General features: G+C 46.1%; 1 protein-coding gene across 16 annotated transcripts in view; it reads left to right on the forward strand.

Moving 5' to 3' along the window:
- DLG1 (discs large MAGUK scaffold protein 1) overlaps nucleotides 1–25,905 on the forward strand; it is a 1,320,486-nt gene that overhangs the window by 867,796 nt on the left and 426,785 nt on the right. For all 16 annotated transcript variants that reach the window (XM_085635286.1, XM_085635289.1, XM_085635299.1 and 13 more), the window contains one exon: nucleotides 16,299–16,423. In XM_085635286.1, coding sequence (XP_085491412.1) covers nucleotides 16,299–16,423 — 125 coding nt within the window. The remainder of the gene's footprint in view (nucleotides 1–16,298; nucleotides 16,424–25,905) is intronic.

Raw genomic sequence — 25,905 nt, forward strand, 5'->3', positions numbered from 1 at the left:
TCATCCATGTGCTTAAAGTCCCTCGAATATAGGCCTTAAATGCCTCCCATGTGGTCTGAACGTTTGCTGTCCCAGAATTGAACTTGAAATATTCCTCTATATCTGATTTTAGATTACTCATGACCTCATCCTGTACTAATATAGACCTGTCTAATGTCTTTAAATTTATCGTCAATTCGACCATGGAGTGGTCAGAAAGTATTGCTGGAATATATGATGTAGAATCTACTTTAGAGTAGAGGACTTGGTCCAGCAGGAAGTAATCGATCCTCGAGTGATGTCTATACTTATGACTATAGAAGGAAAAATCCCTCCGGTTGCCGTTTTTTACTCTCCAGACATCTATGAGATTGAAGTCTTTCGTGATGTTTTTCAGCTCTGCTAACGACTTCTGGGGGGTGGGGGGGAATATATTTAGCCCTTGAAGTACGATCTAGTTTTTCATTTAGGACCAGATTGAAATCCCCTCCCAATACAACTGGTGTTGTCAAAGCTGAGAGACTAGTTTTTAGACATAATAGTGCTCCAGGCATGTCCTGATTGGGCCCATAGTATACTGCGCATGTTAGTGGAGAGCTTTCGACTAGTAGAGATGCAACAAGCCATCTCCCAGAACAATCAGTCTCAAAATTGTTTACTCGGATTCCCTTATTGGATCGGATTATAATTGCCACTCCCCTTGTACTTCCTATCTGATGGAACCGCAAATCTCTTGTATCCACCTACCTTTACCGAAAGCTGCCTCACATTCATGTGCCTCCAAATGAGTCTCTTCTAGTAAACAAATATGGGCCTCTGATTTATTTAGGAATTCAGTCTCTAGCCAATTTCTTGCAATTTCTCAGACCATTGACGTTCCAGCTAATAATTTTTATTTTATTGAGGATATTATTCATCAGGTGGTTTTCCTACCTTTTCTGTATTTCTCATAGGATGAGCGGTTCTCTCTTCCAACTCTAAGCCTACACAAATTTCAGCCCCTTTTTAAAATAATACGAGGAACAAATTTTTCTTTTTTACCCCTCTTGCTCCCTCTCCCCTCAACATCCCCCCCTCGAGGAACCCTCCCCCCCCCCCCCCCCCCCCTTGTGAACTTTGGTGATCTTATCGCCTGTTGGGAGTCGAAAGACCCAACACTGGATAGAAAGAAAACCCATGGACCATATAGTCATAAGATCATAGTAAAATAACATAGAATAGCATACCGCTTTCCCTTTTTATCTGTATCATTTTCCCCTGTGTGCTTTTATTTTTTTCCTTTCTCTCTCACTATTCTCCATCTACCACATCTACTACATCACACTCTCTCCTCCGTTTTTTTTTCTTTTTTAAATTGTTTTTTTTTTTTTAATCCCTTCAACCCTCTTTTTTTTCGAGAGACATTATAGAAGAAACTCAAGAAACTCAACTACACCTGACTGAAAAAAAAGAGAGTGTATAGAGAGGAAAGCAGAAACTTCATCTATTTCCAATTAGTGTGGGGTTTTCCTAATGTCTGACAGTAGAGTATCCACTTCCTGTGGAGATGTAAAATTATATGTTCTATTGCACCAGACGACCCGTAGAGCTGCTGGAAACTTCATTTGCACCTGCGCCCCTAAACTTCTTAGTTCTGGCATTCTAGATCCAAGCTCCCACTGCCTCTGTGCTGTAGCCCGGCCCACATCTGAGCGAATTAGATATTTTACAGTATCTATCTGTAGGGATTTATCAATTTAACGCACGGCCCAAAATCAGCTCCTTAACTGCAAATGTTTGAAAATTAACCAGAATCTTCCTTGGGGCTTTCTTGTTAGGGTGCTGCCTAAAGGGATCCCTGTGCGCTCTCTGGATTTCCTTTTCAAGATAAATCGCGGGCTTATCTTCTAATATCCCCTCTCTAAGGAGCTTGCATATCAGAGTCTTAACGTCACCATTTTCAACCCCTTCAGGTACATTCAGAAATTTAAGGTTGTTTCTTCTGGTGTGAAGCTCTAACCGCTCAATATCCATTTGAAGTAGTCTATTCTGAGCCCTTAAATCCACTAAATCTTCAGTATGTTTATGGGTAACTTCGGTTAATGTAAGCACCTCAGACTCCAGCACCTTAGTTCGGTTACTAATATCGTCCATCTTCTGCTCCAGACTTATACATTTCTTATTTATCTCCTTTTGATTGAATTCCGAGATTTCAAATTTAGAGAATATATCCCCACGAAGAGAGTGGAAAAGTTGCACTAACTGACTGACTCCGCCATCAGCACCACCTACTACTTCTGCTACAACTATCTCATTAATTTCATTAGGAAGAGTTGATGGAATCGCGCTGACAGATTTTCGGAGGGTCTGAAGCTTAGAGACGATTTCAGAAGAGTCGTTAGAAGGAGTTGCCAGGATCACTCCATCGGGTTCAGGCATCAGTGGAGAAAATCTATTCTCTGTCTGTATTTGAGGATGCACTAAATCCACATTATCGGCCTCTTTGGAGCCTATATTAGTATTGTTAAAAGTGCTAGGGGTGCAGGATACATTTAATGTACCCGAAGTGTCTGAAGATGCGAGAGAGAGAGTTACTTTAGTTTTGGAGATAGCTACTTGCTCCATTATATTGAAGAAGGATTTTAAGGAGGGTGCCGATTTAAATAAGGGAGCACGACCTTCAGGAGCTTGACGTCTTTTTTTCTCTCCTGTCTTGCTACCCTGCTCCTTTTTTTTTCTCTGGCGTGGTGTAGTCGGAATTACTGTGCCAACCTCGCCAGGAAAAATAGGTTGCAGCTCACTTTCTATCTGTGAGCGGAGTTGTTACCTATTTCTTTGGGATAGTGAGTTAGATTTACTGGAATTAGCAGGCAGCTTAATATAAGTTAGCCCAGTCCGATTCTCTAATGTATCTGGTATATCTTTTTTAGCTCCGCCTTGCTCCCCCACAGTACCCTCTAATCCAGGTTGCCTCTCCCTAAGCTCTTGGTCTCTCTCATCTCCAAACAATCCTGCTTTTAGCCCTCCTTTTGATACAGCGTCCATCCCTGTACGAGTCCCTGTATGAGTCAGCAGACTAATCTCAGTATGTTTTACAGGGAGCTTAACAACAGAGCTACGATAACTTTCCGGGCTGTTGCATGAAATGGGACCCTGTAAACACAGGGTATCCGGGGGGCCACAAGTCAGACACCCCCCGCAGGTCTCCCCCATCACTGACCGTATCGCTCTTCTGCTCCAAAGTGGCCAGAATTCAGTCCTGGCAACTACGTTTCTGGATCGCCGCCACAGACCTGCCCTGCATCCGCCGCCTCCTTTACTCGCACAACGCCGCTCGGTGCACCGTTCATCGAGCACTTCCACCCCCATCCACAGCCAGGATTCTCCGGGGTCCTAACGCCTGCCGTATTACCGCTCTGGGCACTCCAGATCTCGACAGGAAAATAAATTATGAAGGTATGTTAAGTGCGAGTAATGTATACAAAAATCATTATATTCTTCCGCACCTTAAAATTGTAGTTCCATGGGCTCTTCCTCCGTGTTGGTCCGGAGCGGAGCTCCCGCGGCCCGCGTCAGCCGGCCGCCATGTTTCTCAGGTCAAGGATCAGCCTTTTTCCGCATCTTTGTTTCTGACTTTGCGGCTGTTTAGCCTTTGTGAATTTTGACGCAACTGCAGGTACTTTGTGTAAAAGTCACTCATCCATAGTTTTCTATTGTACAAGTTCACTTTTGAAAGTCATATTTCTAACTGTGTATGTTGAATTTTTGTCTTGTTTAGTTTAGATAAAGATATTTTATTTTTCTAAACTGGTGTGGTGTCCTTTTGTGGTGTTTTCACTGTGTTACTGTGTGTGTTGGTACAAATACTTTACACATTGCCTTTGGGATATGCCTGTCTGCTCATGCCAAGCTACCAAGGGGGTGAGCAGGGGTTATCTAAAGTGTGTGTATCCCTCTTATCCTGACTAGAAGCTAGGGTCCCTATTTGGACAAAGGTACCTACCTCTACCAGCTAGAGACCCCCATTTCTAACGGTTGCCTTGTAGAAAAACTTATGTTGAAAATAGTAGGCTTGAGTTAGTTATAGTAGTGAGCTTATGATAACAGGTATAGGCCTGATTGGTTCATTAGGAAAAGTCATGTCTGAAGCCATAGTTCTGATCTGTCTATTCTGAGAAATTACACCAATGGATGTAGGCCTACTATGTTAAAGCCAGTAGGCCTTCAAGGGTGGATTAATATTACACTTTGTACATGCCTGGAGACAGGCATTTTGTTACATAAAAAAAGAGATTACTATAGTAAGCAAGGATTTTGGTTTTGGTTTCTTCCTTTGTCTCACCCTTGTGGTAGAAGATTTGAACTGTGATAATCCTTGCTAGACCGTCATAGGAGGACCTAACATCTGCATTTTTCAGACAGGCCCTTGTAATAAAAAACACAGAAGCTTAAACTCTACATTCATATACATACATACATACATACATACATGCATACACACAACGTCTTTTGACCAGCAGCCTTCCCTCTGAGTGTCATTTACATTCTGCTTTCATTCAAACACTTTCCTACATAGAGAGCAGTATTTTAGCTCATTTCTGCCATTCAGTGAGTAGTGGCATATTCTTGATCACACATGCACAGTGCCAGAACATGAGTGTGCTTCCTTATCAGGACTGGAACTAACACCACATTTTTAGGCCACAGCTGTCTGCTTGCGAAAGACTTATTGGGGACAAGTTGATTGTGGACCTTGAAAGCAATTCTGCCCTTTGCTTTCCATTGGCATTTTGTTATGTTACTCATATTGTCTTGCTATCTATTCAGTGGTTTTATTTGTTTTAGGCAGTCCATCTCATTGTTGTCCCTCTCGCGGAGCACTTTCTGTTCTGAGAGGAAATGTGGTGTAATGGCACTAGTTACTGCCTTTCAAAGCTAGGGACCTAGGTATGAATCCTGGCTGTTTTGCTAGATCCATCATTGTGATCCTTGGCAAGTTACTTCATCTCCCTGTGCCCAAATGTGTGTAAGATGCATGTGTGTGTAATCCCCACTTTATGTAACAATTATGTTCCAATCCCTCCGAATATATATCACTCCGTTGCTGTATAGCTAGGTTTCCACTCCCTCTGATTAGCTACTTTTATACAAGTGTCTGCTTTTTTAGAGCTTTTTTCTTTTTTCCAAAAACACTGAAGAGTGCAAGTGTTTCCCCTATTCTCTTCATCTTCCCCACTTCTCCCAGCATAATTCTTTTTATAACATTGTAAAAGTTCTACTTTCAAGATCTTTTCGCTTTGAGCTGCTCTCAATGCATCAATAGTGGATCAATTATTTATCAACTAAAGACATACTCTCCTTACTCAGCTCCTATGGCCTCTCGCCTCCTACCCTCAACACAGCACACTCGGACAACCCGCCCATCCATTCCCTAATCCAAACCATCCCCTCCAACACCCACAGAGTTACAAAACACAATTCTAGAGGTATAGTTGACACTAACCTTAGGCGAGTCCCCATCACACTAGACCCGAGCACAACCTCCAGCACAGCTCATCTTAAATGCATACTTCTAAATCACTACCCAGTTGCGAAGAACTTGCCTCTTTCTTCACTATGAAGACAGAAAACATAAAGACTGAACTGTTCAACGACTTAATAACCCACACCGACATTCACATAGACTCTGCATCATCCCTCTCAGAAACCCTACCGTTAGGCTCACCAAAGATCGACCTAAAAAATAACGCCTCCTGGTCCTCCTTCAACACCTACACCGAAGAAGCTGTACTAAAAACACTCGCGATTCTCTCAATCCCTCCAACCATTTCACAGACACCCTCCCCTCAAACTGCATAAAAGACTTCATTCTTTTGCTTCTGCCCATTTGGACCAAGATTATAAATACCTCTCTCCTACAAGGAATCATCCTAGTAATCCACAAATCTGGACAGGTATCTTAGAGAAACCAGAGGCTGACCCTTCTGATTTAAATAATTACTGCTTAGTTTCCATCATCCCAACTCTTGCCAAACTATTAGAAAAGTGTGTTAACATACAGCTTAACAACCACATAGACCATTTCAATCTTCTTAACCAATACCAATCCGGCTTCCAGGCTGGCCACAGCACTGAAACAGCCATGATCCACTAAAAATCCTTGATCAAAACTAAGCCTGTCTGTTAATCTTGCTGGACCTATCATCGGCCTTTGACACAGTCAAACATGACAACCTACTAGACCTCCTGAAACAAAGAATGGGACTATCTGGATCAGTTCTAAATTGGTTCAGCTCCTTCCTGCAAAATAGATCCCAAAAGTTTCAAGGTTAATCAATCATTGTCTAAGCCCATCCCAGTCACTTTAGGAGTCCCACAAGGATCTTCCATCTCTCCATCACTCTTCAACCTATTCATGGAACCGCTCACCGAAATTCTCAGGTCCGCTAATGTCCACTATCACATGTACGCAGACGATACACAAATCTATGTGAAAATCCACTCACTAGAAGAAATCAAATCTCTCAACCTAAGGCTACAGAAAACACAGACCTGGCTGGCCGAAAACCATCTGAAACTAAACACTCTTAAAACCAAAATCCTACTAATCGCTCCCCCTAGCCAATCGACCATCATTCAAGACTGAATGAAACACCTAACCGCACTCAACTGCTAACCCCTCATAATCGACTCAGTAAAATCGTTGGGAGTCACTCTTGATAAAAAGCTAAACATGCAGAAACACATCAGCACCGCAACAAAAGGAGCAAACTTTCAGATGAACACCTTGAGAAGACTCAAACCCTTCCTTCCCACACATGACTTCAAACTGGCAGTGCAAGTACTAGTAATCCCAAGACTGGAATATGGGAGTGCTTCTCTTTGCAGCCTCCCCAGATCAATGAATGCCCCCCTTAGAGCCTCAATCAGCACAGCAGCGAGACTCATCACAGGCTCAAAAAGAAACTGTCATATCTCTCCTGACCTTAGAGCCCTCAACTGGCTACCTTTCGAAGCTAGGATCCACCTAAAAATCGCATGTTTGACATACAAGTCCATATATCACAACACTCCAAGCTACCTGGGACAGAACTAGTACTCTCTTGTGGTAATACATCCTCCAGGAGCTCCAATAACCTTCTACTGTAACCTCAAAGTTTTGCCAAGAAGAAAACTTATAACAGGGCCTACTCGCGTATGACACCCAGAATTTGGAATGCACTCCCCACAGAAACCAGACTTAATCCGTCATTCATCTCTTTAAAAAAAAAAAGTAAAATCTATTCTCTTATCTAAGCTCACTTGAACCCTGTATTTAACTTGTATTTCTATTGTGTCCTCTTATTGAAGTGTTTGTTTCCTATATATGCCTGTAAAGCGCTCTGATAACCGCAAGGGTCTTATTCGCGCTGTATAAAACCTTCCAAATAAATAAATCAATAATAGTTTTATACAGATTTACACTTCCACTTGCTCTCCTACGCATTATCATTTATAAACAATTTAGTCTAGGGTCTTTCCTATACTTCTACATGCACATTTTATTGTGTTACTGTTAACACGGTCACATTTTAAAAAGCTTGAACCACACTTTTCTGATGGATACCTTCGCCTGCGGATTCCTCACCTTTTGAAAATCCCAGTGCGCCAGCATTCCACTGAAACTTTTCTTGACAGCTCTCCCACGTCAACAAGCGCATCACAATGCCCAACGCTCCGCACGCGGCACAGCGTGATGCCCTTGGAACCATAAGAATCCCTCTTCGGTGTGCTAATGTCAGTTCCCTTTTTTCTGAGCATTCAACACATAATGGCTTCTCATAGGTTCTCCATACAGTTAGAAGTCTTTCGACATTTTTTCCGGAATTGCATCGGTTTTGCAGGGAATAATGTCTCCACCTAGGAAATCTGGTTTCAAGCCTTGCAGAGTGTGAGCGTCAGATGTCAATCACTGACCCTCATGAGGATTGTCTTTGCTGTTGAGTTTGGATCACAATGCCTGAAGATGGATACCAAAGTGTTGAAGGAGAGAGAGTCGAACATCTTCATGACCAAGGTAAGACAGGCGAAGAGGGTGTCGGAAGTATGAGTGACAGTGCATGTACATTGAATTATTGAGTCCCTAAGCTCATCTGTGACTCATGTCACTTTGTTATGGGCCATACCCATGGGTGTTGCCAGTGCTTGTTCACTTTTTCTGTTGACAGAAGTATTTTAGCTTCCACAGCGAACTGAGCATAATGTCATGAAGAGCAGATTTTGTATTTGGTCTGGTTTTAAAGTTTTGGAATGTCAGGTTTTCCCTTCACATCGATCTGCAAATCATTTCCTACATCTCTTCAGTGGTTGGTTTATTTATCTTCTAGCTTTTTGCTGAATCTTTATCACTTAGTCGACCGATCTTTAAACTCCTAAAAAAACCTTTTGTAAACAGTATGTGGGGCAAGAATGTGAGAGGTGAGGGCCCAGAGCCTGCTGATGATGCTCACTTGCATGTAGCCATTCCATGCTGTGCTTTGAGCACCCTTTTGTGAATGGAAGAATAGCAACCTGGGTTTGAAAGGACACTGGAAAGGGCACACTGAAACGCTGCATTTGGACGCTCACCTTCCTTTATTTATGAATCTGCAGAATCCCAGCTGCCGCGCTTTCTGTCTCAATGTGATGTTTGAATGACTGAACAGTATGCAAAGAAGACTTGTCTGGCTCTGCAGTTGTATTGTTTGTTCCAGCATCTCTTCAGAGGCGCAAACCAGTATCTACCCTGCTCGAACCACCCGCAAAAACCAGAGGACTTTATGAAGATGAAATTCAAAAACCTTTGTTTAAGGAATAAGTAGGGACATTGAGAAACAAACTTTAAAAAAAAGTATGTATATATATATATATATATATATATATATATATATATATATATCCAACTGCAAGGAGTATCACAAGTAGAGAATCTCCACAAGCCCGTTGCTCTTGTAAGTGTTTTTTTCGGCAGAGAAAGGTGCGTTTCGACCACTGCCGTGGTCTTTGTCACATGACTTCCTCCTGAGTCATACATACATTTAAAGATGCATTCATCGACGTTGGCGTCACATGATGTTTCAGTAGACATAAGAGAAAATAAATATACAAAGTTGCACATTTACAATGGATGTCTGTGTTTGTTTAGCACAGTTAATTAAAACCATTGCAATAAAATGTCATAGCGCTGTTACCACGTTAAAAACAAAGGCGAAGCAAACCATCAAATTTAAATTCATACACATATTACTGACGAGGCAGTCATCTTGTAGTTACTATTGTAATCACGTGACCGGTTTCAAAAACCAAGGATAAAATAATTTGGTACAGAGACGCTAGGGCAAAGTGTGGAAAAAAAATCTGTGATAAGTTTTTTTGGGTGGAGGAAGTGGTAGGGCGGGGGCAGGAGAGGGTGAAAGCTGATTGTCCAAGAGTCTCACACATTTTCCAGACCTTGCAAGCACTTGAATATCTGGGAAAGTAAAGCAGAGAGCAGATGCCTCCCAACATGTACTGATGCCCCTTTTTAAATATAAGGGTTTTAAAAGAAGTCTTCTGGGAGCGTTCAGGGCGTGACAACAGCACAGAAGATGCAACCATGATTCAGACCTGTAATTGCACAGTCTGCAAGGCCCCTCCTCACTTGTTGGAGCACATCGGTTGAAGGCAGTGGAGCGCAAACCTAGGAGGCGCATGAACATTATATTTTTGCGGGCAACTGCGTTCAGATTATCCAGAAGGAAAGGCTGAGGTACCCCAGGGAGGTATGAGTCGTTCAAGGGAAGTAGGATAATTGTTGTTTTTAGGACCTGAATGTCCATCTGGTAGGAAAATTGTCTGACCTGCTTGTTGATAACCCTTTTCCAGACTGTGTATGGAATAGAGTCTGCAGTTAGTAATGATTCGTCAATATGTAGCCTTCTTATGGCTTTTACAATTTGACGGTTTCATGAATTCCCAGAGCTGGCAAGAGTTTCTTTCAACCGGGCGTTAAGCGTGTTATCTGTGGATTTTAGTGTCCTTAAATAGTATTTCAGGATGTCAGCCTCACAGAAAATCGATTGTCTTTGAAGGCCCAGCTCCAGTCGTAGTCTTGGCCTGTGGATGTAATTCGGGAGACAGAAGGTTTTTTTTATAAATGGTAACCTGGGCGTAGTGGAGACTGGCCGAACATGTGCCAGGAAAGGCCTGGTGCCCATAACTTAAGGCAGGGAGAAGAGTGGCTTTAATCACCTTCAGAATGGGTTTGGCAGAAGGACTACTAAGGGACTGGTTGAGTCGAGTCAGGCTGTAAGTTGTTGCTCCAGCTCTCTTTTTCAATGCGGCCAAGTGGACTGATGATCTGGAAGACTCGCTAAACCAGACCCCCAGGTAGTTGTATTTTGATGTTCTTTTGATCTTTGCGGGCCCAATGTTCCATGTTAAAATTTTCTTTTTCTTGCAACGGCTGAAAATTAAGACCTTTGTCTTATCCTGGTTAATTTTTAGTGGGTGTGTGGGTGGGTGTGTGTGTGTGTGTGACCAACTGCCCTACACTGTTCAGGACTTCATCGGCACAGCATTCTATATACTAATTTAGCCTGCCTTGATGTTTCACGGCCTACTATAGTACATGATTAGCTTTTTAAATGCAAACAAACATTTGAACTTACTAAAGGGTATACTAATGCTTGCAGTAAGGGAATACATGTCCTATCATGCACCAAAAGATACTGCACTAAGCATACGCCCACTGGGGGCAGATATGGAAATAAAGCCGGAAATGAAAAGAATGTGAGCTTCAGATGCGATGTTTGTTGCAGCCCAGGAAGAAGAGGTTTTTGACCTTGAAATGCGTCGCCAAGATACTTATGAAGGAGAGCAGAAAGGCAGGCTACATTTTGAAGCCAGATGGCAGAAGGCTGTTGAGTGCCCTCTCGTAGCTCTAGGGCACTTTGTTTGACATATATAGATATAGATATAGATATATAGAGATATAGATATATATAGATATAGATATATATAGAGATATAGATATATAAATATATAGATATATATATATATATATATATATCTATCACGACAACAGAGCGAACGTGACATGAGAAAAAGTGTTTACTGTGCTTTCACTTTGCATAATCCAATTACTTTTCACGTGGAAGATATCCTCCTATTAGTCACAATGCCACTTCAGTACGATATTATGGTAATTCACAAATTTAACCCTTTGCACCCAGATTTTGGTCAAATGTCTTTTTTTATGAAAAAAAGCGCTATGGCATAAACCATATATGCAGATGCACAGAATGTAATTATTACCATTGTTTGGGGATGGGAGGCCCCTTTCCACACTCAAAAGTGGTAATAAATATATAAATCTACTACAGACTTCTAGTGTCAAATTCCTTACCTTAGAATTATTCCTAGGTGCCAGGCTGGATCCGGAATTTTTTTGTGAGCAGTATCCCTGTGTGCTGGTAGGTGGCGTCGATCGGCTGCACATGGCGCCGTCCACGCCGCAAGTGACGTGTGCACTGCCTATATAGGGACCTCCCCAGCATGCTGACATCAGTTCTTTTTATTCCGCACCAGTTAGCACAGATCTGAAGAGAGCTACCCCGTCAGTTACTTTTTGACTGAGCTTTTTTCAATGTTTTGTCAAAGTTTTTTGAGAGTTCTTCTCCTGGTGTGGCAAGGATGTCCACAAGGAAGACCAACTCCAAGCCCTGTGGCGCTTGACATCGACAGATGTTGGTGACCGACCCAGATCTCGTTCTCCTATGGTGCCTGGAGCATGACCATGACGCAAAGACCTGGGTCGATTTTCAGGGAGCAGTCGCTCAAGCTTCTTGCCACCCGATATGCGACACTGCGTCGATCTTGATCGAGATGAAGGTCACGCGATTGGTTGCAGAGTCCAAGATCCTCATTGCATTCCAAGTCGGTTGACCACTCGGGTAAGTTCCACGTCGGCTGACAAGACTAATGAGTGTTGTCATTCGAGGCCTGGCTCCGCGGTGGAGCCTATGCCTGGGTCGTCTCTGTGCTTCCCCTAGTTTGCGGGAGCCAGAGTGATCCCCGCTCAACTCCAGAAGTTTTATGAGGCCATGCGCTCATAATGGAGTGGCCAGTTCCCACCAGCATGCCTTTGGGCTCCACAGGTTTGGGAGGGGCCCCTACTGGTTCCACGCAGGTGGCTCTGGACCCAGCTCCTTAGTTTGATTGGTGGATCCGGACTGGCCCAGTGGTACCACCTCGACCTTCCCTGGCCCCATTGTCGACGCTTCTGATTTTGCCCCCCCCGCCCTTCCCCCCCTGACTGCATCATCCCCATTCTGATCCCCTGACTCCGACATGTAGTTGGATGGAGTCATCTAATGCAGACTCCGGAGCCAATTAGACCATCCCAGTGCCTGAATACCCTTACGGGTGCCCAGAATAACTCTACACATCAACTGATTAATTAATTGAATGACTAGGGCCATGCCTTCCAGTCTGGAACCTGAGCCCTATTCCTATAAGCTTTGACTCTGGAAGGCTTGGGGGCGGTCGTCGGACCCTGAAGAATACCAGCTTTTAGATCCGCAAATGGACTGGTGTGAGGTTTTGGCGCAGGCCAGTGGATTGAATACTGGTATGCTTTCTTTCCCTATCCTGGCTGCAGTGGTGGTGAGAAGGGTGACCAATGTCCTGGACTTTAACCTACCCTGTGTGGCTGTCAAGGTGAACGTCTTGACATAGGTGCTTTAGCCAGGAGTAACCCCCTCAGAACCGCTTTTCCCATTTAGTGAAGCCATTACTGACGACCTGCTTGGACCTGGTCCAAGTCCAGCACAGAGGCTCCTGTGAACAGAACTACTGCCTGCTGCCACTTCCTTTCCCAGGGGGCCCCAATTTCCTCTCACACCCCCTTAACTCGGAGAGCTTGGTGGTCGAAGCCTCTACATCCCATGTTAATTCTGGCACATTCCCTACTGCCCCTCAGTATAGGGAGTCCAAGAGGCTGGACACCTTAGGGGAGATGTTTTGTTTCACCAGCCTGCCACTGTGGTGCATGAACACCTCGTATCTTTTGGGCTGCTACACCCGTGCTCTATGGGATTCGGTGGTGCAGGTGCTGGCCATGGTTCGGAAGAGGCCCGGGTCATACTGTCCCAGGCTTTTGCTGGCTGGAGCGATGCAGCAAAGTTCACAGTCAGATGTGGACTGGATACCACTGACTCGCTGGGCAGAACAGTTTCATTGACAGTGGCCTTACAGCACCACGCATGGTTGAGGACAACTGGCTTTTCTGGGAAAGTTCAAACGTCGCTTTTATGGCTCCCTTCTCTTCGGAGACCAGGCGGATTCAACGCTGGAGCACTTTAAGGATAGCAGGGCTATGACCAGGTCCTTTTGCCTTTCCATGGCCCTCGCCACCCACAATCCGCATTTTGCACCTTTCTTGGCCACGGAAGGGGCTTCAAGTCGTTTCTATACCAACCAAGCAACCGCAGCTTGCAAGCTTCCCAGGCTCTGCGTGGCCGAGGGCGTGGTACCCACAGATCACTTGGTTTGGGCAGTCAAGAGGTCAGGCCAATCCTCACCCACCCACCAGGCAGCAGCAGCCTCCACACTTTATAGTTTGCCCACCTACCATTATAAGCACCTAGTGAGAGGCGGGTTAGACCATCACCTGCCGCACTGGAGGTCTAAAACAAACCAATAGGGCTTCAAATTGACTGAAGGGGCTACTACCCTGCGTGCTCAGCTGAAGTTGACTAGCAGATCAGGAATGGTGTCTCCATCAGGAGGTAGTGCGCATGGTCTTTCAGCAGTGTGGAGAGTCTTGGTTAGATCTGCTCGCCGCGAACGTGCAATGTCAGCAGTTCTGCATGCTGGAATTTCTTTGCTCTAAGAAGCTTTTCGTCTCGAGTGGCTTGGGCCTCCTGTAGTCCCAAGACATTGTTGTGGCTCCAGACAGGGCTCTGAGAGTTTGGTATCCCGAGCAATTGAACATGGCTATCACTCCTCTGATCAGGCTGCCCCTTTGGGAGTTCCTCTGTCTCAGCAGGGGAGGGTTCTCCACCCGACCCGGTCAACACTCTCCCTTCTTGCATAGAGATTGAGCTGCAGCAGTTGACATCTTTCAACCTTCTTCCTGAAGTCTGAACACTTATTCTGGCAGCCAGCTGTCCCTCCGCCAAAATGATATATGCCTGCCGTTGGGGTAAATTTGTGACACGGTGTACGGAGAAACAGGTTGACCTTCTTTATGCTCCCCTCAGGTCTTTCTCTTTATTATGTATCGTTCTCAGCAGGGCTCTGAGCATCTTAAAGGGATACATTTCTGCAATATCAGCCTTTCTTCAGTTGCCTGACCAGCCATCCCTCTTCAAACCCCATTTGTTCATAGGTTCTTAAAAGGTTTGCAACATCTGTTTCCTCCTTCTACTTTCATCATTCCTCAGTGGGACCTTAATCTAGTCCTTATGTTCCTGACGTTCTCTCCCTTTGAGCCTTGCACAACTATCCTCTCAGGCTCCTTGCCATCAAGGCAGCCTTCCTGGTGGCAATAACATCTGCTGAAGGGTCAGTGAGCTTCAGGCTTTGTCATCCAGGCCTCCATACTTAAACGTTTACAGAGACAAGCTGGTTCTATGAACTAGAGCTTCCTTTCTGCTGAAAGCAGTCACTTCCTTTCATGTAGACCAGTCCATCACCCTGCATCCTTTTTACGCCTCGCCACATCTCTCTAAAGAGTTGTGACTTCACCGACTGGACCCCAAAAGAGCATTGTTCCACTTTGACCGCACTAGAGAGTTCTGGGTGTGCTATCAACTCTTTGTGGGGTTTGTCGGAGCGAAGAAGGGAAGGGCTATGCCGAAGTGGACCATCTCTGGATGGATTATGCTCTGCATTAAAATATGCTATGCATTGACAAAGTAGCAACCCCCCTGAAGGCATGTGCTCCTTCCACCAGAGCCATGGCTGTGATCAAAGTGTTAGCAAGCCGATTCCTGGGTACTGGATATCAGCAAGGCAACAACGTGGTCCTCTTGTACACATTAACAAAGCACTACTGCGTGGACAGTCTGGTCTGTCAGTAAAGGGAACTTTGGCCATTTGGCCTTGCAGGATGTCTTTGGTATGAAATTGTTTCGCAGACGCACCTCCGAGGAGGTATTGCTTGGTGATCTATTCTAAGACGAGGAATCTCCGGCTAGAAATCTGTATCAGATGAACAAGTTACTTACCTTCGGTAAATCGTTATCTGGTAGAGACTTTAACTAGCCGCAGATTTTTCCCCTTTCAGGGTCCTAGTTTTTTATCCCAGTGGTCAGTGTTCATCGTGGCTCTGTGATCCTGGTGTGGAAAATTGCGAAAATAAACTGTTGTCAGCACGCTAGGGTTGCGCCTATATATGCACAGCGCAAGTCACTTCTAGTGTGGCCGCACGGAGCCAATGAACACCACCTACCAGTGCGCAGGGGTACGGCTCACAAAAAAGTCCGGATTCAGTCAGATGCCAGGGGATAATTCTAAGTTAACAAATCTAAAGCTAGATAGTCTCTACTCGATAAGGTGTTACAGAAGGTAAGTAACTTGTCCTACACTGCATATCTGCATACATACTATATAGTACACTGCTCACAAAAATCAAACCATATGTTTCACTGTGAAATATGGAAAATATGTCCTCTGACCATGTAAAATGTTGCAACATCAAAATGACAGCCCATAGCCAATATGTACATGTTTACAGTGGCCATTGTTTAACTAATATTCTCTTAATCCAAACCGGAGCATCCTAAATCTGACTATTGCCATGTGTTATCTGCACCTTGCAGAGAACAGTCATCATTCTCTTTTCTACAGATAGTGCGCATTTTCAAACAAAATCTTTTTTTTCCCTAAGATTTTCTATTGTTAACTACATACTTTTTCTTCTCTTTTTTTCTTTTCTATGGGCAACCAAACTATACAATGTAGTTTTTACTTACGGTTTTCAGTACACATTTCCCTGTTTGGTTAAAAAAAAAAATACTTTTTTCAAGCTAACAGCCCCAAAAGAAACACATGATATCAGAAATACCAGCATGTTACGGTTCTATATTGTCATCTTGGTGACTTAGGCCACCTGGTTTATGATGTCACCCCCACAGCCTCCACTTGATGGCATTGAAGGACCATTCTACACGATTTTTTCTTACATATGAACTATAGATGCAGACACACACACCCTTATGTAGAGTTACACAGCCAAAGGAGCAGTGTAGAACATTTAGCAGGTTGTCCGTCTACACTTTAGTAAGATTCATTTTTAAAATGCTGAATAATCTTATTTTCTGATTTCTGTTTCCCAGGGCAATTCGGGCCTTGGCTTTAGTATTGCAGGAGGCACGGACAATCCACACATTGGAGATGACACAAGTATTTTCATTACAAAAATCATTTCGGGGGGTGCTGCAGCACAGGATGGAAGATTACGGTATGTTCTCTATTTCCTAAAAATATACTTATCTTATGTCCTGTTATTTTTTCCCCCACTTTATTTGAATCTGTTTATCATCTATTTTTACATAATCCTTTCTTTAATATATATGTTTTCAAAGAGTATATTGAAATACATTTTTTAATATTAAATAATTTCATGCACATTTAGATTTCTTTCATATTTAATACAGAGAAGATGTGACTGTGGTATGTATTTACTGTCACTTGCAGTATATTTTCATTGAGGGTGCATATTATTAAACACCTAAATGATTCATGTATAATCAGGATGTGAGAAGGGTATTCAGATGCAAGTGTTAAAAGCAGCATGTTTTAGAACTTTGCAGCCCACAATTTTGCAACTATTGACACCTACCATTATGTAAGCACTCTGATTATGTAAAAGTGAAATTCAAAATTAAGACACATTGCAATTATTCATTTTTAGTTTATCTAGGACACTAAAGCGTCAAAGTAAAGTGCAGAAAAGCTGTAGGAATTAATTCAACAGACTGTGCAGAAGAGGAAAAGGTACAAACTTCAGTGGCGAAATCATACTTCAGTATATTCTGTCAGAATAGGAGAGTAGGAAAAGCTGCCCCCCCAGTTCCGATCCCAGTGCCAAGACTGCCCATAGCCCCCACACATTACAATGAAACCCAGGAACTAGAGGTGACACTCCTTACTAGCAGAGCTCCACCTTGCCTACAAGTGCCAGCTCTCGGGGCTCAGGCACCTGCACAAAACTATCTTCCTAGACACCAAGTGACACACGAGCCGCAGAAAGGGTCCCTATTTCTGCAGCCATCTGCTGCATAGTGGTCAGCTCACGTTGAAATTCTCATCATGGTAAAATGCAAAGGAGCAAAAACGCAGATAAATAATAAAGGGAACTACGCAATGCCCTTGCCACAAGGACCTGAACCCCAGGAGGAAAGCATGGGAGGAGGAGAGCAGAGAGACCCACAAACAGAAAAGGAATCCCCCCTCGCTGGCGGATGTACTGCAGGCGATTCAGTCTACCCACGCGGACATGGTCCATAGAATAGACGCAGTAGCTATTGATGTCAATCTCCTCCGATGTGACTTACGGAAGGTGGCTGATAGTCACTAACACAGAAGAAAACGTAGAGACACTACAAACAGAAATACGAAACATCAGAGACATGGTTACCGCACTTCAGAAGAGAGTAATCCATCTAAACAAAAGAGCGGAGGATTCTGTAGGGAGATCCAGAAGGAACAATTTACGCTTTGTGTGCTTCCCCGAATAGGCGAAAGGCCCCACAGCGGAAATTTTCCTAGAAGACTGGATTATACAAGAAATAACCCCCATGGACCTATCAAAGTTTTGCACATAGGTTATTAGCACCCCCTCTGAGACCAGGAGACCCACCGAGTGCTATTATCACCCACTTCTTTCATTACAGGTATGCGATCCTACAGGCTATACGTACTAAAGGCACACTACTGTTCGAAGGTAATCCTATTTTGATATTCCCTGACTTCACTCAGCGTGTGCAGGACCAAAGGAAAACCTTATTTTTTTTTCTCTTCTTTTTTTTGTGTTTTTTAAGATTACAACAAATCGAGTGCATAGAAGGACATTACTTATATAGCATATATCAATTTCAGCCCTGGACAGCTATTAGACAGCAGTTATACATTACATAGTGTCTACACTTTCTGTATTTCTACGCATTTCCAATTCCACAGTCGGGGACACCACAATATCTCCCCGATATTTATTCCAGCTTGACCATTTCCGGTCCCATTTCTTGTGTCACCCCTCGCTATGAAGACCTCCGTTTCCGCCAGCATGCATCTGTCAAACTCTTTCGCTCATATATGGACACTAGAAATAGTTGCTCCACCCCACCCTCTCGCTATTTCCCGTTTAACCAGCGTATAGCCGAGCATCGTAAACTGTTGTTCCACTTCCGTCAGATCAGTTGCCTCCCATATATTCAACAGACCCAGTCGTGGCGTCAAGACAATCTCCTTATGTACGGCCTTATGCATGTGTTCTGAGGCCCCCTCCCACAGGACACGTAGCCCCGGACAGCTCCACAGAGTGTGATAAAATGTAGCTCGTTGGCCACATCCCCTCAGACAAAGATCATCCGATCTAGAACCTATTTTCACCAGCGTCTGCCCTGTCTTATACGAGCGGTGCAGTATCCGAAGTTGGATCAACCTATATTTTTGCTTGATGGCAGCTTCCCGAGGAGACATTAGGGCCTCCTGCCACTCCAAGTCGCTAAGCATTTTCAAGTCATCCTGCCACCTCTCTCTTAGGTAAAGCATCTGGAAGGTTATTCCAAAATTTCTTATATGTGAGAGAAATGGCTTTTGAGTTCAGTGGCCCGTCTAACAACCTGTCCTCGAGCGGTGATGAGTCTGGTATGTCTGTAAAAGACGGGAAGGCCGCCTTAAGGGCATGGCGAACCTGTAGATATCTATAAGTTTCTCCTTGAGCTAGTTGGTAATGTTTCTGGAGTTCTTCAAATTAAAGTATATCCCCCTTTCTGACCAAATCTTTTACTACAGAGATACCTATAAGGTCCCACTTGTCGATCCCGGGCTGATGACACCGCATACCCAGTTTCTGCGTATACCAGAGCAAAGCCATTTTAGTAAGAGTGCCAGCCCATCCCAGGCGGGAGTTCACTGCTCAACAGTTCTCCAACGTGAGTAGGGTAGGCCCAAAGAATCACCCCTTATTTTTCTTATTGTGAACATACAGGGCTCCCAAAAATCCGGAACGGTCAGTTTGGTAGCGGTCAAGTGCATATGCGGGGTCGTCTGGTGGGCAATATATCCATTGATTGACAGTCACTAGTTGCGCTGCCCAATAGTAGAGTTGTAGGTCAGGGAGCGCAATGTCTCCATCATACCAACTCTTCGTCAGTTTCTTTAGTGCCACCCTTGGGGCCCTCCCATCCCACAGTAGCGTACGGACCTCCCCGTTCACCGTTTTAAAGTAGGAATCCGGGACTTTAGAAGGGCAGTTTTGAAGGATATACAAGAAGCGAGGATGGGCCAGCATCTTAAAAAGTGCCGCCTGGCCAATCAGTGAGAGCGGGAGGGACCGCCAATGTTTCACGTCCGCTCGGAGTCGAGCCTTTGGAGGGGCCAAATTAAAGCTGTAAAACAGATTGGAATCCGGCGTAACATAAACCCCTAAATATCTAAATCCATTTTTCGCCACTACTATGGAACAGTCCACCGAAAGCCTGGGGACCTGTCCCCACAACATATACAACACAGACCTGTGCCAGTTTATCGCATACCCAGAATATTTGCCAAAATTCGTAAAGATATCGAGCACCACCGCTATTAATTTATATGGGGAAGCCAAGTATAGCAGTATATCATCCGCATATAAAGATATGCGGTCCTCTACATCATCTGCCCACCTCATCCCACGGATCATAACATCGCAGCGTATCCACGCCGCAAGAGGTTCTAACAGAAGGGCAAAAATCAGCGGGAACAGAGGGCATCCCTGTCTGGTACCCCTCCGCAATTTAAATGTCCTGGAGGTATATCCATTTACCCGCACCTGACCCATAATATCTGTGTAAAGCAGCCAAACCCATGCTATAAATTTGGGACCTAGACCCACCCTCTCCAAGACTTCAAACATGTACGGCCATTCTATGGAATCAAAGGCCATAGAGGCATCAAGAGACAACAATGCAGCATCTTCCTCGAAGTATTGTCTCCGGGCCATCACATTATGCAAGCGCCTCAGATTGAGGGTTGTGTTTCCTCCCAGGTATAAACCCAAACTGATCTGGGTGGACCAGTGTAGTTATAACCTCCCCCAGCCGATAGACTTTTGCCTCAATGTTGATCAGCGAAATAGGCAGATAGGAATCACATATGTCCGCCGGTTTACCCGGCTTGTGAATCACCACTATCGTGGCGAACCTCTGATCCACTGGTAGTTGCCCCTCTTCCAAACTCTCCTCAAACATGGCCTTTAAGTGCGCTATCGTCCGAGACGCAGTGGCTTTTAGGAATTCAACCGGGATACCGTTAGGTCCCATCGCCTTCCCTGATTTAATCTGCCCTATAGCCTTTCCAAGTTCCGCGTCTGAAAGATCTTTCTCTAGGGGCTCCCTATCTGCCTCTGAGAGAGCCGGAATGTCGCTATCCCGGAGGAGCTGACGTGAGTCCTCCGCCGTATAAAGAGTAGAGGGGAAATAAACCTGTTCTAGGTGAAAGGCGAATTCCTCTGCTATTGCCCGCGGATGTTTCACAAAGCCCCCTCCCGACTTTATCAACCTATGCACCCATCTCGATCCCTGTTCTCGCCCCTCCAACCAAGCCAGTGTCCTTCCTGCCCTATCTCCCATTTCATATAATCTGTGTTGGGTATGGCGATCCTTAACCAGCATGTGTTCTCTGGTTTTGATCCGATATTCATCCTGCTTTAACTGAAGTCTATGAACAGTTTCCAGCGAGGGATTATGTGCATGATCCCGATCAAGGTCAAGAAGGTCTGCTTCGCCCGGAACCAAAAGTTTGCGTTTTTTAGCAAAGTATCACATCTTCATAGATAGGACCTGTCCCTTCAAAACTACTTTGTATGCTTCCCATATTGTCTGAGCTGACGTGACCAAGCCCATATTTTCAGCAAAATAATTCTCTGTTTGTGTACGAAGTTCCTCTCTGATGTCCGGTATGTGTAGTAGCCATGGGTTGAGAATAATAGTGCGTGCCTGTCGTTGCCAATGTGTGAACTCTACCCAGACCGGGAAGTGGTCAGATATACCCCTCGGTAGAACCCGGGAGTTGACAAAGTTCCCTACCGCAGACAGGTGTGTGAGGAAATAGTGTATTCGCGATAAGCTGTGGTGCACGTTAGAGAAAAAGGTAAACAGCTCGTCCGTGGGCTGGAGCGCCCGACCCAGATCCACCAGTCCCAGCGCCTCCTTGAAATCGGCCATTAGGGTATTGGAGTTCGCCTTTGACCTCGGTGGATGGCGGTCAATCGTGTCATCTAGTGTCATATTATAGTCGCCCCCCATTATTAGCGTGCCATCCTGCAGTCCTGTCAGTTTCACACCTAGGTCCTCTAGAGCCTATTTACCCAGAGCCGGCGGCAGATAGAAATTATATTGAGGTCTCTACCATCCCATTGGGCACCCACACCTGCAAACCTCCCTGCCGAATCCGCCCATATCTTATGAACCACAAGGGGGAGGGACCTCTTTACCAGGATTGCCGTTCCCCTCGATCCGGAAGTATAATCAGCATGAACCAAGAGTTTGTATCCCCACCTAGTGAGGGCCTTCGTCTTCTGTCCCACCAAGTGTGTTTCCTGTAACAGTACCACATCAGGAGAATGTCATTTCAGATATTGTTGCACTATCCCCCTCTTAATCTTATCCCCCATCCCATTAACATTCCACGTCAGCACAGGAAGTGTCATATCTCTATCCCACCCCATCCCAAGTAACAAAAGGAGCAACAATTAAGCGGATCAGTGAGGTCAGCAAGAGAGACGTAAACATCCTGTCCAGTATTGAGCGTCCCAGCTGCACATACAAACATCGTAACTTCAACCCCTCTCTCCCCCCAACCCCCTGCCCCCCTGCCCGTGGATTCAAAAACTAGCCACACCCCAACATGGCAGAGTGCCTCTCTCCCCACCTGAAATGCTGAAAATGCACGTGGTGATCCAGCCCCCCTCCCCGCATACACACATCACAATGAACTCAGAATATAGCCATCCACTTGCAAATAATTGCTACATCCATTCAGGCCACAGCAATAAAACCCCATCAGTCTGCTGTAATGTACTGAGTCCCCTTGTAGTAAGAAATCCCTCCACGATGGGCATGTCCATACAACCCCCCCCCCCCCCCCTGCCCCCGGTCCCACTTCTTGCGCTTTCAATTGGGCTTGAGCACTTCCTCCATGTCGCCCCGGTCGGTCAGTCCTTCTCCTGCAGCTGGCCATCTTCCTCTGCAGGTCCGTTGTTAGCCGTTTCCTGCCAAAGTCCTCCAAGTCGACCATGTCTATCCGCTCTGCCTCATCGCTGGCTTCCCACCGTACTCCAGCCCTCCATCCATTCCCACCCGGCCTCTAGAGAGTCAAAGAACCACGACTTGCCATCCGACTCCACTCTCAGCCTTGCTGGAAAGAGCATTGCGTATTTGACCTCCCGATCTCTTAGTTCCCTCTTCACCACCTGAAAACTGCGACGTTGAGCCTGAACCTTGGCTGTGAAGTCCGGGAAGAAAGCCACCTCATAGTTATCTATCTTCGGGGATGGAGCGGAGCGTGCAGGCTGCAAATTAGCATCCCTGTCCCGGTAATTGAAGACCCTAGCAATAAGGGGTCTCGGGGCGCTCCCGGTTTTGGTCTACCCCTTGGTACCCTGTGGGCTCTTTCAATAGAAAAATAGCTGGACAAAGTCTTAGGTTTGAGGTGCTTCGTAATGATATCTTCCACATACAGGTTTGCCGCTGGCCCCTCCGTCTTCTCCGGGACCCCCAAAATTCGAATGTTATTACGGCGGGCACAGCCTTCGTAATCGTCGCGTTATTGCGACATCTTCTCCTGCTTCTTTTGCATTTCAAGCATTTGTGTTTGGAGTTCCGACGTATCCGACTGAAGGGCACTAGTGACTATCTTGAGTTCCTTGACCTTTTCGTCCATTTTTCGAAAGTCCGCCCTCATCAGTGAGACCTCCACAGTGACTGAGTCTACCAAGGCACGCACCCCATTAATGGCTGCCATGACGTCATGTAGGGTGGGGTCGGGCCCTGTTTGGTGGCGGCTGCCCCACCATCTTTTTCCGATTGCGGCGAGTCCCCTGTTTTGGACCACGCAAATTTAGCGAGCTGCTTTTGGGCTTTGGCCTTAGGCCCTCTCCCTCCCGTCACCATGTCTTCGCTCCAACTGACGGTCTCCTACATGAGGATTCAGAGCGCCCCCACGTTGATAGTCGTAGAGCGCCTGTAGGAGTGACCACCAAGGCATTGTCCCACTGGAGCCGTCACTCCTGTACCCCTGCTCTCAGACGCTAACTATACAGTCTGGAGTCCTCCACGTGCAGCAGCGCCCAACAATATGGCCTGGTTCTCTGCCAACTTGTTCATATAGGATCCACAGCCCGGGCCAAGCAATCACACCAGTCTCTCGGGGGTCAGAAGACTTCCCACTTGGCTCCAAACTCCAGCTACCGCAGCCTCAAACCATCCATATTGTAGGCGAGGGGCAATTTGTCACATCTCTGCTTTCCCAGTGTAGAGCTGCCACATCCTTTTACGCCACTGCATTGCCACTAGAGAAAGCAGCTGCGTACCTCTGCTCCTGGCCCTCCAAAGGAGACAAAGTCTGCCGGGCCCACCACCATTAATTTAGAGCTCCACACACCGCCTTTACTTGTTGCCAAACCTGGGAGACATGCTCACCCCGCAGGCCCCAGCACCACACTCCGCAATTAATATCCGCCCGGCCGCCCTGCGTTTTTACCTCCGCCGGACCTCCACAGCGTTGCTCCACTGTCTAAGGATCCAACCATGCACCGCTGCAGACTCACAGAACTCGCCCTGGCCTCCGCAGCATTCCCTCAGGTGTCACTCTTCCATATGTAACAGGCCGTAGGTGCAGCCGATCCGCTTTGCAGCACTCTCCCAAACGTCCTCAGCTCTCGCCTTACTTCCAGGCTGCAGCACTCCTTATAGAGCCTCCGGGCCCCATTCTCAGCACAGGCGCCCCGAGGCCACCACAGTCAGCACCTCGTACCTGCAAGTGTCCGAAGCCCCGCTCTCAAAGGCCCAAGCCAGAGCCTAAATTTTTCCCTCTGCCGGCTCGTGCGACTTTCTCCAGACCACACTAGGCTCCTCCCTCCGAGGGCCTCCAAATATGGCCGGTGAAACCAAAGGCAAGCAGTCCTCACTTTCGGGTCTTACTTCCAGCCCAACACCTGTCCGTGGCAATAGCAGGGGGCCTCCGCATTAATTGCTCCCAGTCCCAGAGTCAGCAACAGCTTGCCCAAGGCCTAGGCCCTGAAGCCGGGGCCTCAGTTAGTTTCGCCTCCCACCAGAGCGCTCCACTACTTCTTTCCACGCCAGGCGGTCTCGTTCTCAGTCGCGACCTTCAGCCCTTCTCTCTTGTCCCCCGTAGCAGGGACACCTCGTAGCTGATTTCGGAACCTTCCGGGTCCGATCTCCGTAGCGTGTCGGAGCCTACTTTCCTTCCGCTCTCTGTCGTGGAGCTGCCATTAGGGTCTCGGGCACTCGTCGGTTGGGACGACACCAAGCCTCGCCACCGTCCTCTAAGGGTCAGAATTTCCCCAGGGGGGGCTGGGATGAGATCGTGTTCACAGCTGTGCCATTTTTGTTCTTGTGGATGACACAGGATAGGGCAGGATTACTAGCGGGAAGGCAGGAGCTCGGTCAGGCTGCGGCCATTCTCGTCGGCTGCAAGCCACGCCCTCTCAGGAAAACCTTTCTTAATGTAAAGAGAAGCCTTCAGGAACTCAATATGAAATACAGCTTGCTGTTCCCTGCAAAGCTGAGAGTAGAGAAAGTGGGCCGCACCTTGTTCTTTCATTCGGTAGCTGAAGCCAGCGACTGGCTGAACTCACAAGGAATACCAGGGGCCTGTCTAGTCCCATCCACGGGATCCTCGAAGACCTCCATGAAGGGAGACAGCAATCGCGAACGACAGAAAGGTCCAAGGCAGAAATCTCAAACACGTAGAGTTAGTCCCGGCAGAGTCAGAGTGCGCTCAGATGGTACACTACAAGCAATGGATACCGACACCATACAAGAGTCGGAGACAGCGACTCGGAATACAGCATATGACCTAGAAAGGCAAGATGAGTTGTCCGTATGAGCATGAGTGCCTACCGGATTCCACCGGAGAGGAAATTAACAGGGTTTGACCAAAACTGTAAAGGTGGGAGAGACTATAGAGAGACACTTGGACATTGCATATGTGCGAGTCGCAAATTAACATGTGGTTGGTATAATTTACATGTCCCGGGAAGGCTGGGCTCTCCCTCTCCCCATGCCTCCCCCCCGGGTGTAAAGTACCACAGAGAGAATTGTAAGATTAACCTAGCACCCTCCTCAGTGAATAGACCACTAGCTACGCAACCAATAGACTAGGTTATACTAACTTTAAAAAGTAGAAATAGATTTTGAGTTACCTAGGCACGAGTAGTTCTGATGGATACTTCTGCCTATGGGTTCCTCACCTTTTGAATACCCCCTGCGCCAGCAATCCGTGGTAAAATTCTTTCCTAGCTCTCCCATGTCGACGAGGACGTCACAATGGACCGGCTCCGCTCGTGGCACCGGATGACGTCATCGGAGCCACAAAAGGACCTCGTCGGCGTGCTGGCGTCAGTTCCCTTTTTTCCGTGCCGTCGACGCTCAACGGTTTTATTTCAGGGCTCTTCATTTTTATCGTGGAAAACTTTGTATCTCGTTGTTTGTTCAGAATGGC

The sequence above is a fragment of the Triturus cristatus genome, chromosome 11, assembly GCF_964204655.1.
Source record: "Triturus cristatus chromosome 11, aTriCri1.1, whole genome shotgun sequence".
Taxonomy (NCBI): Eukaryota; Metazoa; Chordata; class Amphibia; order Caudata; family Salamandridae; genus Triturus; species Triturus cristatus.